The 14,606-nt window shown below is 44.0% G+C and overlaps 1 protein-coding gene across 1 annotated transcript in view; it reads right to left on the bottom strand.

Moving 5' to 3' along the window:
* Positions 1–713: 713 nt before the first annotated feature.
* Positions 714–14,606, bottom strand: part of CARD8 (caspase recruitment domain family member 8) — a 16,166-nt gene continuing 2,273 nt past the window's right edge. The window contains exons 2-9 of the mRNA XM_032388945.1: positions 13,319–13,358; positions 12,431–12,581; positions 11,591–11,820; positions 11,255–11,517; positions 6,165–6,290; positions 5,675–5,816; positions 4,517–4,561; positions 714–1,094 (exon numbers count right to left, since the gene is read on the bottom strand). Of these exons, the coding sequence (XP_032244836.1) occupies positions 823–1,094; positions 4,517–4,561; positions 5,675–5,816; positions 6,165–6,290; positions 11,255–11,517; positions 11,591–11,820; positions 12,431–12,581; positions 13,319–13,358 (1,269 nt within the window). The 3' untranslated portion in view covers positions 714–822. The remainder of the gene's footprint in view (positions 1,095–4,516; positions 4,562–5,674; positions 5,817–6,164; positions 6,291–11,254; positions 11,518–11,590; positions 11,821–12,430; positions 12,582–13,318; positions 13,359–14,606) is intronic.

The following is a 14,606-nucleotide window of genomic DNA, read 5'->3' as shown; positions in this document are numbered from 1 at the left end:
TGTTCACTGGAATTGCTTCTCGCATGACTCAGGAGAATTGGTCTCCCTGGGCCCTGTCAATCATAAACACACCTGCTCTTGCCTTCCTCTGCCCAGATTTCCAAGAAATGTGTCAATGGATGAAATAGGAATTTTTTTAATTTTTTTTTTTAAAGATTTTATTTATTTGCGAGAGAGACAATGAGAGACAGAGAGCATGAGAGGGAGGAGGGTCAGAGGGAGAAGCAGACTCCCTGCTGAGCAGGGAGCCCGATGTGGGACTCGATCCTGGGACTCCAGGATCATGACCTGAGCCAAAGGCAGTCGCCCAACCAACTGAGCCACCCAGGCGCCCTAAATAGGAATTTTTTTTAACCTGGCTTAAAAAACATTTAGTATGAATATTCCTACTCTCTTCAGATATTCTTGAGGTTAAGGTATTAGGATACAGTAATAGGTATCTGCCAAGTTACACGTCAGTCCTCGATAAAACCTGTGTGATGGGTAAGTGTTACCTGGACCTTTTTTGTCTTGGACACTGAACTCAATTATGATACGTCTGCTTATCCATTTTCCTTCTTTAAAAAAAAAAAAAAGATTTATTTAATTTATTTATTTGAGAGAGAGAGAGAGAGAGGGAGGAGGGGCAGAGGGAGAAGATCTTAAGCAGACTCCCTGCTTAATGTAGAGCCGAATGTGGGGCTCAATCTCATCATGACCCTGAGATCACAAACTGAGCTGAAATCAAGAGTCAGATGCTTAAGCTACTGAGCCACCCAAGCACCCATTTATCCATTTTCAATGGAGAACACTGGATTCTCTCTTCCCGAGTATCGGCCTGAGTCATTGTTGTAAACTCTGCTGGCTGAGGTAGGACATCAGGTAAGGATCTCTTTGATAAAGGCTCCTGAAGAGTATCTCCAGGGCCTGAGGCCCTTTCTTCTCCACCATCTTCAGCAAGGTTTCATTCTTCCTCTGCTGCGTTGGCAAGTGCTGCACCAGCTCCTTCTCTTCCTCAGTGAAGATCTCACTGTCCTGAAGATCATCCAGTACTCCATTCAGGTCCCCCAGCCTGGCTTGCAGCTGCCGGCGGTGCTCCTTCATAAAGGCCACAACTGGGCAGAAGAAAGAGTTGCAGACTCAGAAAGGGATAACTCACTTACGGGGTTTGGGAACTATGCCCAGCTTAAAGACATTTCTTTCTTTCTTTTTTTTTTTTTTTTTTTTTGAGTAGGCTCCAGGCCCAGCATGGAGCCCAAAATGGGGCTTGAACTGATGACCCTGAGTTAAGAGCTGAACTGAGATCAAGAGTCACACACTTAACTGACTGAGCCACCCAGGTGCCCCTTAAAGACAGAATTCTGTGTGGAGATATTGCTCATTGTCTTTTTGCATGTTGCCCAGATCTTACACACACATCCTCGGGGTTCCCAGTCCATTCTCAGGGGTGTATGAATTTAGGGAAACTCAATGATCCCTCTTCTTCAATCCCATTCCCTCCCCTCCAAGCTTTGAGCACCTCTCCTTCTTCACTTTCTGGTTTTCTTTGGAACCTAGAGAGGACTCTATCTTGCTGTACATTCATCTATTCATCCTTCTAACAATTTCCAAGTTCATACATTGGTATGCATGATATCAGAGGTGCAGGTGGACTAGACCAGCTCCCTACCCTTAAGGGTCTTCTGATAAACTGTGTAGAAAGAGATTTAACTGGTTATGTACAACACAGAAGGGATTGGGAGCACTGGAGACACAGTATTTTGCATCATGCTGACTCAGGATTCATGCTGGTGCCCATATATAATACCTGCGTGACCTTGGCTAAAACATATTGCTTTCGTGTTCCTCAGTTTCTTCATTAAAGGCATGATTGCCTTTTGTTTTGTTTTTGAGAGAGAGAGAGAGAGAACCAGTAGGGAGAGAAGGGCAGAGGGAGAGAGAGAGAAAATCTTAAGCAGGCTCCACACCCAGCATGGAGCCAGACACGGGGCTTGATCTCACAACCCTGAGATCATGACCTGAGCCGAAATCAAGAGTTGGACGCGTAATTGACTCAGCCACGCAGGCACCCAAAAAGGCGATTGCTTTCTACGTACAACTCATGCCTCTAGAACTTCTGTTCTAAACACAGTGGCTCAGATCATTAATGTCCAGTCATCGCAACTATAACCAAACAGCTTAATTTAATAATGGGATTTCTGTGAAGTCTTGGTGCTTCTATTGAAAAGTCATTGGAAGAGTACGTTCAGTGACTCCTCAATTTGAATGAATGAAGTTGCTGTCACAGAAATATTCTCAGTTTAACCTATTCTTGCTGCCTCAATTGTTTTCACCCCGCCCATTTGTTTAGCAACTTCTATTCAACCTTCCTAACTGGACGTAAACTTCACTTTTTTCCTCTCTCCAGGATGCACTCTGAAACTTTTCAACTCCCTCAATGTGAGATCTGAGCCCCCCGTCTTATCCTCTCCTAAATCCCTCTAATTTTCCTTTGGAAAACATACCACAACTGTATTTTGATAAGCACTGTGAAATCAGCTTTGTTGTTTTCACCTGCTGGAACAGAAACCCCATGAGTGCGGGGTATGTGTCTGTCTCCGGCTACACTCCGTACAGGATAGCTACTTCATGGCCATTGCCATGTTTACTCTGACACTCCTCCATGATTCTCTGGGGAAGCCAGCCAAAGCGTATTGACAGGGCTAGACAAGAGTGGTGGATATAAAGCACAAATATACATACCCTGAATATTCAGTATGCTATAGGCATTCAATAAGCTGCATTTGTCATCATGATCTCTTTTTTTTTAGATTTTATTTATTTGACAGAGAGAGAGAGAGAGAGTGAGCGAGAGAGGGAACACAAGCGGGGGGTGGGGGGGGTGGGAGAGGGAGAAGCAGGCTTCCCGCACAGCAGGGAGCCTGATGCGGGGCTCGATCCCAGGACCCTGGGATCATGACCCGAGCCGAAGGCAGACGCTTAACCGACTGAGCCACCCAGGTGTCCCAGGATGCTGGTATTAAATACAAGATGCCACCAGGCCAAAAGGGAAAGAGGGGGAAAGGGATGTCATGCTTCACAGTGCACGCTGGCCAGAATGAAGATTGGACTCAAGATGTGGGCTGGCAGCAGCTTCTGAAGGGTCTTAGCAAATGAGGTTCAGTTTATCCTTCTGACAAAGGTGGCAGCAGATACCTCTTGCTCAAGAGCTTGTGGACTAGGAAGGGTAGAGACCTTTTCTTGGTGTTACATCCTCACCACCTACATCCAATCCTTTCAATTTCCTTTGTGAAATCATCTTTACCTCATCCTTAACCAAGATCTTTGGTTGGGTTTGAACCCAATTGCAACTTGATTTTCTTTAGTTAGCTGTCTCTCTGGACCTCCTGACAATCACACCAGCCGGCCAGGAAAAGGGTCTGTCGCCCATTTCAAGCCAATGTGACAACCTGAGGTGCCTTCTCTTCAGTGAGAGGGATCAGGAGATGCTCTCTTTCTCCTCCTGGATGATCTGGTTTGGGACAGGAGGCCTGTCACTTTTACTGTGTGGGGAGCCTGACAATCAAAGCCAACAGTATGGAAGGCAGAATGGAGTCCTCTGAATCTTGGGTCCATATTTTATTTTATTAAAAAAAATTTTTTTATTATTATTTTCTTTAGTAATACTCTACTCCCAAGGTGGCATTGAACTCACAACACCAAGGCAAAGAGTCACATGTTCTTCTGACTGAGCCAGCCAGGTCCCCCTTGACTACTTACTTTGAATAATTTCTTTCTCTGCTACCTACTAGTTCCAGTAACCTTAACCAATTCCCAGCTAATCCCTGTTCTTGATTTTTACAACAGCCTCATAAGCCGGTTCCCACTTCCTGTCCATTCCCTCACCCATAGTCATCCACACTGTTCAGAACAGTGATTGCATTGCTACCCACCCTTCCAAAGTCCCCCTTTGCCTTCAGCCTAAGGTCCAAAAGAGTTCAACCATCATCCTTATGCTTTCAACTTCTGTTTCTTGCCTGCCTCGGGTCTCATGTGGCCTCCGTCCGTCTAAATTTTCATCTCCAGCCATATCGATCTACTTTCACTTATAGTTCACCAGATGCAAGACGTTTTCCCCAATAAGATGTGGTTGCATGTTCAGAGTCTGCATATTATACCCTCTCATGAATTCACTGAAGTGGATCATGCTCTGTCTTTGTCTCTGACACCACTCAATTTTTGTAAATGAAGAGAAGGTATGATCCCTTATTGAGACACATCACACCAGTCAAAGACCTCCTGAAATCAGACACATCCCTCTGACTTTTGGTGTAAACACTGCACTTGGGGCGCCTGGGTAGCTCAGTCATTAGCGTCTGCCTTCGGCTCAGGTCATGATCTCGGGGTCCTGGGATCAAGCCCCACATCGGGCTCTCTGCTCAGCCTGCTTCTCCCTCTCCCACTCCCCCTGCTTGTGTTCCCTCTCTCTCTGTGTCTCTTTCTGTCAAATAAATAAATAAAATCTTTAAAACAAAACAAAACACAACACTGCACTAACCTGAGAAAGGAGGAGGGACCAATGCGGCATGAAACTTGAGGTCCACTAGGAAGAAAGGAAAAGTTGGAGAATGAAATGAGCCATTTACCTTTATTTAGTTTTTCCTTTTTTTTTTTTTTTTAAGTTTTTTAAAGTTTTTTGGTGTTGCTGTTGTTGTTGTTTTTATTTTTTTATTTTTTTGTAATCTCTACACCCAACATGGGGCTTGAATTCACAACCCCGAGATCAAGAGTTGCTGGCTCTTCTGACTGAGCCAGCCACGTGCCCCTGTAGTTTCTCTAGTCTTTGATGTAATGCACAAAAATAATTTAATTCCATTTCCTAAGTTAAGGATCCCATTGAAACATTGATATACTAATGGAACCCAATTAAGTAGAAGGTCACTCACTGCCCATTAAGGAACTGCATCAGAGGAAGGAACACATTTTTCCAATATTCTTTCTATTTATAAGCCAAAATGTGGAGAAATGTGAAAGCTATGGTAAAATTATCACACTGTTCTACATAAATTATCTTCTAGGCAAATGTATTTTAGACACGAAATACCATCATGAAGTGAGTACATTTGAACAATAAATGATGATATTCTTTAAATCCTATAATACTGGGATTGTTGATAGTGCAGAACTTTTAAGTTGGACGTGCTTCTAAGTTGGTGGGAGATTTGCCAATTGGAGCAACCATTTGGAAAAATCACTAAAGTGTGTTTACCATTAAGACTTCCACGTGGTCTTATGTTTTCTTTCTAAAAGCCCTGCTATTGTTTAAATTTCTGATAAATTTTGTGTCTTTCTTCCTTCAGCGACTGTTTAGTCCCTTTGTATGGCAACAACTATAAAATTGCCCAGAAGATAGAATTAAATTGACTTTCTGCTCCTTCTGATTCTTATAATTAGCATCTCCTGTTCACTACCACCTAGGTATGAGAGGTTCCAATTCTGCATACCAAGAGCCATTCCTATCCCAGGCACACATGACCACTGCCAGCACTTTGGTTTCAACTCAACACTGACTATAAACTGGCAGTAGATTTGTTTTCTTCTCTGGGATGGGACCATAAACAGACCTTCTCCTCTGACACACTTCACTACAACCAAGGGGAGAGGTACATGACTTTTTTCTTCCCCCCCCAAACTTTAGCCTCGTATTTTTACCTACCTGGCTTCACCAAAGTGTGCCAGACCAAAGTCTTGTGTCTTTTGTCAGTAACGTTAAGTACAATTGGTTCCTCCATCTTCCCAGCATAGACTTTAGAGAATACCTGGATTTCTCCAGGACTCCTGTAGGATAATTTCAACTCCTAGAGGAAACATACCACTTGACTTAAAGTATCAGGAGGTTGCGAGTGGGGTGAAAAGACCTGTTTGCCTGCAGTGAACTGGCCACTGAAATATACTCCATTTCCTATATAGTCTCATGGCTGAATGAGGGAAAAACAGAGGTAGAATGGTCAACAATCTTTTAAGTTTACAATTTTAGGAAATAGTATTATTCCATGGAAGGAAAGATGGCCCAGCTCTTATCAGGATATGGTTCAGAGAATAGTCACCTGAGCTACTGACCCTCCACCGGTCTTCCATTTTTTTTTCATGTATACAAAATATTTTGAAACCCAAGTTAAATTTGAGTAGATTCAAATTCTACTGACCTTGGGCATTATTTCCAGGTGAGGTGAACTGGACACAATATAACGGGAACCAAAATTCAGGGGATCCACTGGGGGTGAGGTCTGCAGACGCACACCATGAAACTTAGCTTCTTCATCATCTATTGCCTGAGGAAGAAGAAAAGAAGCAAATCAGGAAGCATAGCTAAAAGTAAATAAGCAAAAAAATATATATATAAATATATATATATTTATATATATATATCAATAGGCCTCTGGACGTGAGGGGATGTATTTTTTTTTATATATATTTTATTTTTGAGTAATCTCTATACCCAGTGTGGGGCTCAAACTCACAACCCTGAGATCCACAGTTGCATGCTCCTCCGACTGAGCCAGCCAGGCCCCATACATAGAGGGATGTATTAATAAAATTTTACTGGTGGTTATCTCAGAGCTAGGGATTTCTTTCTTTTTCATTTTCTTTTTCTTTTTCTTTTTTTCTCTTCTTAGAGGTAGAGAGATGGGGGAGGGGCAGAGGGAGACTCAGAGAGAATCTTAAGCAGGCTCCACACTCAGCAGACAGCCCAACTCTGGGCTCCATCTCAAGACCCTGAGATCATGACCTGAGCCGACATCAAAGGTCAGACGCCTAACCAACTAAGCCACCCGGGCATTCCCCAAGGGATTTTTTTTTTTATCACAAATCTCTGTATGGTATGATTTTTCTTTGTATAATGCGGCAGGGATTGTCTGAGTGCGCCTCAAATCTGGGGACAAAGTGGCTTCCTTCTTCTTGCCCCGGGAGGGGACCATCCCTGTCTGCAGCTGCATCTATAAGGGATGGGCGTAGAGACGACTTCCCTCCATCGTGAGGCTGCTGCCCCGTGAGGTTCTCAACTACGTGCACACCAGGAAGAAACACAGCAGTGACACCGCCCCAGAGACCCAGAAGCAGAGCAAAAGAGCCCTCAGAACTATCTGAGGAGCCGCCAAAGACACAGAATAGAACTCAAATGACAAAATAATAATAGCATTTGGAAAGTCTCAGCTACAGCTCAATAGAGACTTTATGGAATCAACGAGCAAGAATCGCTGTCAAAAAAATTACAGTAGATGGTGTCATTATTCCAGTTAGTAAATACTTTTGGTGGGTAGTGATCAGGAGAGGGCAGGAAGGGGAAAGAGAAGCTGGTGATGTTATACTTCTCCGTATGGGTACTGGATACATGGTGTGTCCACTGTGAAAATTAGGGAGCAATACATTTATCTGCATATTTGATTTAAGTTAAAAGAAATCCATAGATCCATTTGAAGGAAAGGATGTCCGATGCTGGAACATGAGCTGGACCCGGAAGTTCAAGTGGAAGAAAAATTTCAAATTGTATGGAGAAGGAAATGAAACCATGGTGGGGTAGAGGCGAGGGAGGGAGGTGGCAGGTTCTCAAGGAGTCACTACACACACACTAGTAAAGAGCAGCAGCTCCAGAGGGATAAAGACAAAAGGACAGAGGGAAGACAATAATGTGCCATGCCATCTCTGATGAAGAATTATTTTAGGGGTGTCTGGCTGCCTCAGTTACTACAGCATGCAACTTGATCTCGGGGTGGTGAGTCCGAGCCCCACGTTGGTGATAGACATTACTTTAAAAAACTCTTTGGGGCGCCTGGGTGGCTCAGTCGTTAAGCGTCTGCCTTCGGCTCAGGTCATGATCCCGGGGTCCTGGGATCGAGCCCCGCATCGGGCTCCCTGCTCCGCGGGAAGCCTGCTTCTCCCTCTGCCACTCCCCCTGCTTCTGTTCCCGCTCCCGCTGTGTCTCTCTCTGTCAAATAAATAGATAAAATCCTTAAAATAAAATAAAATAAAATAAATCTTTAAAAAAATTATTTTAAATGAGGAGATATATTTAACTGAAATTATAATAATAAGAGATTGGAACTTAACCAAATACATCAGTATAACAGTGATAGGTTATCATTGAGAGCAGATTTCTGCAGATAGTGGGATAGACTGCTGTACTTAGCTTGTCGTATGGGTTGAAACTGATTCCCTTTCCCTTTCTTATTTTTTATAGCACGTGTCATATCACATATATCTTTCCTGTACCACAAGCATTTCCATCTTCCAAACAACCTTTGGTAGTCCTGCTTTTGTCTGTTTTGTCCACTGATGCATCCCCAGCCACTAAAATAGTGTTTGGAATAGGTAAAGCACAGAATAAATATTTTTGATTGGATCAATGGATTTCCATGGAGCAGCACTGTTGAGTAGAAATATAACTCAAGCCCCAAGTGTAATTTCAAATTTTCTAGTGGCTGCATTTTTAAAAAAAAAAAAGCAAAAAGAAGCAGATGAAAATACTATTACTAATATATTTATGAAATATTTCATATAACCCCACAAATTATCCTTTAAATATGTAATCAATATAATTAACATGCATATACTTGCATTATATTCTATCTTCAAAATCTTTGCGTATTTAAAAAAAATTTATTGCATATCTTAAATTTATAGCACCTCTAAACCGAAGGACTCAACAGCCAGGCATGGCATCTGGCTACCATACTGCATTGTGCAGCTCATCACACAAGCAGGGAAAATTCTCTGGGCAACAAGCGATATTTTGAGTTTAACTTGTGTTTTCAAGTGAAGAAAAGGTTTCTCCACTCTTCTTCCCCTCCAAAGAGAGGAAGACAGACCACATTTCATTCCTTCTGTCAACAACATTTCATGAGTGTGTACAATAGGCCTTACACTGCGCTTTTAACTAACTTGTGATTAAGAGGAAGTGGTCCCTCCCACGTACAATGTTTACAATCAACAAAAATCCAGACAATAAGCAAATAAAGAGATTTATGAGGCCAATGGAGGGAAAGAAGAGGGTGCAATGATGGTACTAGAGCCAATGATGCCATGGACGAAGGAGATGACTTCCTTTACGTCCCAAGTGTAGTAAGGATTCGTGGAAGAGTCTTGGCCAAGAAGAGGTGTGATTATTTATGTTTGTAAAAGATCTCCCTGTTGCCAGATAAAAAGCAGAAGCTACATGTACAATAATGGAACCAGTGGAAGAAGTCTGAAGGCCTGAGTCATATTTCCAGCAGAAGTCAGTGGAGGAGGGCACCATCACTGGCAGTGGCGAGGAGGAAATGAAACTGGTTCGGGTCACATTATGAAAGTAAACTCTGAAAGCAAAGAGAGCTGGACTTGAGCATCTCCTTACTTATTTACTGTCTGTTGCTCTGTAGGCTGCAAGCTCCAAAAGATTTCATAGACTATTACGAAAGTAAAACTCATTGAGATGGAGGATACACTGGATGAGGAAAGGAAATGAAACAGAGAGATGGAAGATAAACTCTAGATCTGGGATCAAATGACTTAGTGGAACTCGGTTTTATATCCTCCATGGAGAAGACAGTTGAAAGAGCAGGGCAGTTTTGGGGAAGATAAGGAGGTTAATACATGAGGTAGGTATGCTGATGGGCAGTCAAGTGGGCGCATTAAGTCGGGCAGTTCACAGTTGGAGCTCTGGAGAGTCCAGGACAGGGATACAGATTTAGGAATCCTCTCCTTCAGTGGGATTTGGTGACAGGCCTGAGAACAGTCACTAAGACCATCAGTGAGTTTGGGAGATGGGGGGTTTCAGAGCAAGCACCTGCAGAAGTGAAGACCTGGAAGAGGGACCAGAATGGTTAACTAGGAGATTGGGGAAATAGGATGTGAAGGAATAATAGAGAGGATTGTTATCAAGGAAGGGTGAGGCCAACAGCACAACATGCTGTCAGACAGTAGGGAAGAATCATCCAATGGAGATTTTGAACAGAGCCATCTGAGGAAGTGGAGGTACACTAACCCAGTGAGAGGCATCTGAGGGCAGAGTGAGCACTGAGGAAGGTACAGACCAGGCGGTCCATAAAGCTGATGATCCATTCACCAAAACACAGAAGAGAGAAATGGACACTAATAGGGGAAGGAAAGCATCTCTCTAATATGGTAGCTATGGTCGATCTGGGGTTGCTGATGGGGATCTGAGTCCAGGGTGGGACACACTCACTGAGGTGAGGGTAGATCCTTCCGGGTGTGGTGTCCTCCTGGGAAAGGCCAGAGGGAAATGGATCCAGGACACTTCTCAAACCCTGGCCTTATGCAAGTAGGGGGCAGTCTTGTCGCTGCAGGAGGGGGTGTGAGGGTGGAGGACGAGTGAAGCTGGCACAGAATTAGACTTACAAAGTTGATGGCAGGAAAATGAAGTCATTTCCATTTCATTGTTTCTACTGAATCAATAAAGTAGGAGCAAATGATCCTATGAGATTTGGGGTCCAGGAAGGAAGAAAAAGCAGGATGGGCCAGCCTGGGAACCAGGGTGTGTCCAGAACAAAAAGAAGATCCCATATGACTTTTTTTGGGTTTTGTTGCTGGTTTTTTGTCCCTGTGTACCCCAGGAACGGTCATCTTTAGCATCGAGATTAAAATATTTTCTTTTGTATTTTAAATACCCACAGTTACTCACAACCCTAATGACCACCAGGCATTCACCTGTCTCTGCTTGGGCTGTAGGAGAATTAACCAATTGGTCAGAAAATCAAATGATCTTCCCCTGTAAAGTCTCCACCAAGGCTGGTACTTTATCTAGGAAGGCAAGGGCTCTAGAGCTTCAAGGGCCACCATGTCTGCTTCAGCACTAACCCAGGAAAGATTGGGGGACTCTGAGCCTTTACAAAGGCATTGGAGGGAGATGCCACGGCACAAGAGGAGGATGATTCCAGAAGGGCGTGTGTGTGTGTGTGTGTGTGTGTGTGTGTATTTAATTTAGATATTATTAATTTCAAATCTACAATGAAATCTCTGCATTACTCCTTCTGCCATTCCCCATAAATCTCGTCCCGTTTTCCTTCTCCTTAAAAGCCAGAAAAGACAGCTCCATTTTTAGCAGAACTGAATTCCTATTGCAGATCCTTGCATACGGCTCAAGAGTCAGCACCTACAGATTGAACTCATGGAGGGTGATTCATGCTTCTATCAATGAAAGCCGTGCATTGACTTTTCTGTTCAATATAGAAACAGAATGTCGAAGGTGATAGGCTGACAGTGTAATTCTCATATCTTCTCCAAAATCTGCCAGCCTTACCTTCATTAACAAGGAGTCGCTGGGGATAAGGTACAAGTGAAATTTAGTATCTTCAGGGTGGAAGTGATAATAGATCAGGACCGTGGAAGTGATGGGGACTGAAACACCGGTCCCACTGGCGATTCTCAGCAGGATCCCCATCAGAGAGAAGCTGGGGTTTTCCAGGACTGCACAGAAAGGCTTCACTCGGGCTGGCGGCTCTAGGACCATCCCCTCATCCTTAAAATGGGCAACTTGGAACCAAGAGATATCGACCTCATTTGCTGTAGGACAACCACAAAGATGATCAGACAGTGTTCCCCACCGTCCCCATGGCCTCCCCTCTCCCCTCCTTACCTGGGAGGGAGATGATGTGGGGGAGGTGGATTTCAGCGATGACCCCCTCGGGCTCCACAGAGACCTCAAACAAAGGGCCTGCCACCATCCACTGCTCCTCGTGCTGTAACTTCAGGTCCAGATGCTGACCCCAAGAATCGAACGCAATCCTCACGGTCACCGCTGCTGTTACCAAGAAGCCAAGGTGTGTCGCTGGCCATAGATAGAAGCCAGCCATGGGGAAGTGGACGCTGAAAGGAGCCAGAGTGAGAGTCATGCTGGGAGAAAACCAGGACTTTGATTTAAAGAACAAAAGTGCAGAGGGATGTGGAGTTTGGGGTGGAGCAAGGTTCAAGACCCATCCGTGACTTTCACTACATTAGAAAACTCTAGGGAGTTAACTAAACTCTCTGAGCCCCGGGGCATCTGGGTGGCTCAGTCAGTTAAGTGTCTGCCTTCAGCTCAGGTCGTCATCCCAGGGTCCTGGAATCGAGCCCTGCATCCGGCTCCCTGCTCAGTGGGGAGCCTGCTTCTCCCTCTCCTCCCCCCTCGTGCTCGCTCTTCTCGCTCATGCTCTCTGTTGCTATCTTTGTCTCTCTCTCTCTCAAATAAATAAATAAATAATCTTTAAAAAAATAAAAAAATAAACTCTCTGAGCCCCAATTTCTCTGTATTCTACATATGTTGAAATTAACATACCAACTCAGTGCATAGAATACAGAGAATATTGACAAAATTTCAGATGTCTTAAGGGATGGATCACATACCCTACCATGTAGGTGTATACATGTAAATATCACACAGCATATACTTCCTTTATAGGAGAATTATATTGAAACAATCAGCATCTTCGATTCTCACCTGTATCTGTTTGCACTCTTATCAATCAACTCAATATCCACATTTCCTTCAGGTCCTAGAAACTGATTACTTTTACAAGCTGGTTCAACCCCGGAAAAAAGTTTAGGAGCCTGGAGGGGTACTACTATCTTCTCTTCCAAGCAAGTCTCTTCTGAAAAATACACATTGCACGTGTGAGATGCAGATTGTTAGACATGGCATGACCTGGAGGAGTCCTGGATGTTGAATCACACATGTCCCGTTGGGAATCCAGACATCAGAGAGAAGGGTATGTGGGGAGAACAAGGGGCTTTGTTCTTTGAATCCAGACAAAGAAAGGCACAAGAATGTTCTTTGTTACTACTGAAACTGCACCCCAAATTTAAAAAGGAAGCCAGGCTGGATGGCTTGGGGGAGGGGGCGGTATTGCCTCCGGCAGGAACCACAACAACTAAATTTCTACATGGTCCCAAGAAGCAGCTAATACCTGATGCTGGAGAAAGAAGGCAAGTCCATAAAAGGAACAAGCAGGAAAGCTGAAGAGGCAAAGTCACATCCGTTCATCCTAGTGTTTGCCACCGCCCATCCCGAGGCACCCCAGACCATCCCCTGGTTCCCCGAGCGTTTCCATCATCCTGCTGGGAGAGCCTTCCCAGCACCATTTGGAGACCCTCCACGCGTGGGCTGCTGGACTCTACCCCCAACATTCAGGCTCTGGGCAAGGATGATTTGCATAGAACAAATATCTCTTCCTGGACGAAAGAAGTCTCTGATACACTGTGCTCTGACAAAATCGCTTTATCAAGATTTCTATGTGATGGAATCTCATTTTGCAGAGAGTAGGGATTTTCACAGGAAAAATAAAGTCTCAAACTGTTACTTAACCTTTCTCAGCTTTTCTTCTCTTACCTCGAAGTGCTCTCAATCTTGCTTCCTGGCTGTGTGGTACCTAGAGAAAATAGAACACAGTTTCAGCTATTGATGTGTATACAGATGAGTGGGTAAGCACAGGAATTGGGCTGAGCCTTAAGATACAGCCAAACCAGTGCCCTGCTCTCCTTGAATCTCACGTGGCTTTCAAACTGCTTCACACCATGTGGGACAGTTTCCAACCATGAGCACTTAGAGGTGGAGCATGTAATGACAGGATGTAGGATAGTCAAGTCAGGTAAATTTTTCCAAAGTAACACAGTGAGTATTGGGCTGGTATGCTGACTTTGAAGATGGAGTCTATAAGAAAGTCCTAAAGGTGAAATGAGGTCATAAGAAAGAACTCTTAATCCAATAGGACTGGTATCCTGGTGTCCTTATATGAAGAAGAAGAGAGAACAGATCTTTCTGTCTGTCTGTCTGTCTCTTTCTCTCTCTCTCTGGATACACAGAGGAAAAGCCATGTGAAGACCCAGGGAGAAGGTGGCCATCTACAAGCCAGGAAGAGAGCCTTCACCAGAGACCAGATCTGCCAGCATCTGATCTGAGACTTCCAGCCTCCAGAACGATGAGAAAATTAACTTCTATTGTTGAAGTGCCCTAGTCTGGGGTATTTTGTTAATGGCAGCCCTAGGAGACTCATAAATAGGAATGTCTCCTAACCCAAAGCAATCAGAGTATAAACGTCACAAAAGGTCAAGACCCTTAACCACACATTGCTTATTTTTTTGAAGTCTTCACATGGATTAGATTAAAAGAGAACAGGCCCCTTTTAGTTAAACCAAACACAATCCAGTGCTGCCACACCTCCCCTCCTACCTGGAAGATTTCTCACTTCTGAGTTTGCTTTATTTGTCTTTGAAATAGAGTCTATAGGATCCTCTCATAGAGCTTCTATGGACAATAAAAAGAGAATGTGTTTAATATCCCCAATAGAGGGTTTGGAATATGGAATCCATTCCAGACATTACATCCAAGATTACAAATACTTCATATTCGCATTTTGGTTGTAGGGAGGATGGTGTTAGAGATAAGAAAAATTGCTTTTGATCATCACCACCACAAAGGACTTCAAGACTATCTTCACATAAGGGCGCCTGGGTGGCTCAGTTGGTTAAGCGACTGCCTTCGGCTCAGGTCATGATCCTGGAGTCCCGGGATCGAGTCCCGCATCGGGCTCCCTGCTCGGCAGGGAGTCTGCTTCTCCCTCTGACCCTCCCCCCTCTCATGCTCTCTGTCTCTCATTCTCTCTCTCGCAAATAAATAA

This window comes from Phoca vitulina, unplaced genomic scaffold (assembly GCF_004348235.1).
Source record: "Phoca vitulina isolate PV1807 unplaced genomic scaffold, GSC_HSeal_1.0 scaffold52, whole genome shotgun sequence".
Classification (NCBI taxonomy): Eukaryota; Metazoa; Chordata; class Mammalia; order Carnivora; family Phocidae; genus Phoca; species Phoca vitulina.
Note: the sequence above shows the minus strand (reverse complement) of the source record. Positions and strands in the feature narration are given on the sequence as shown.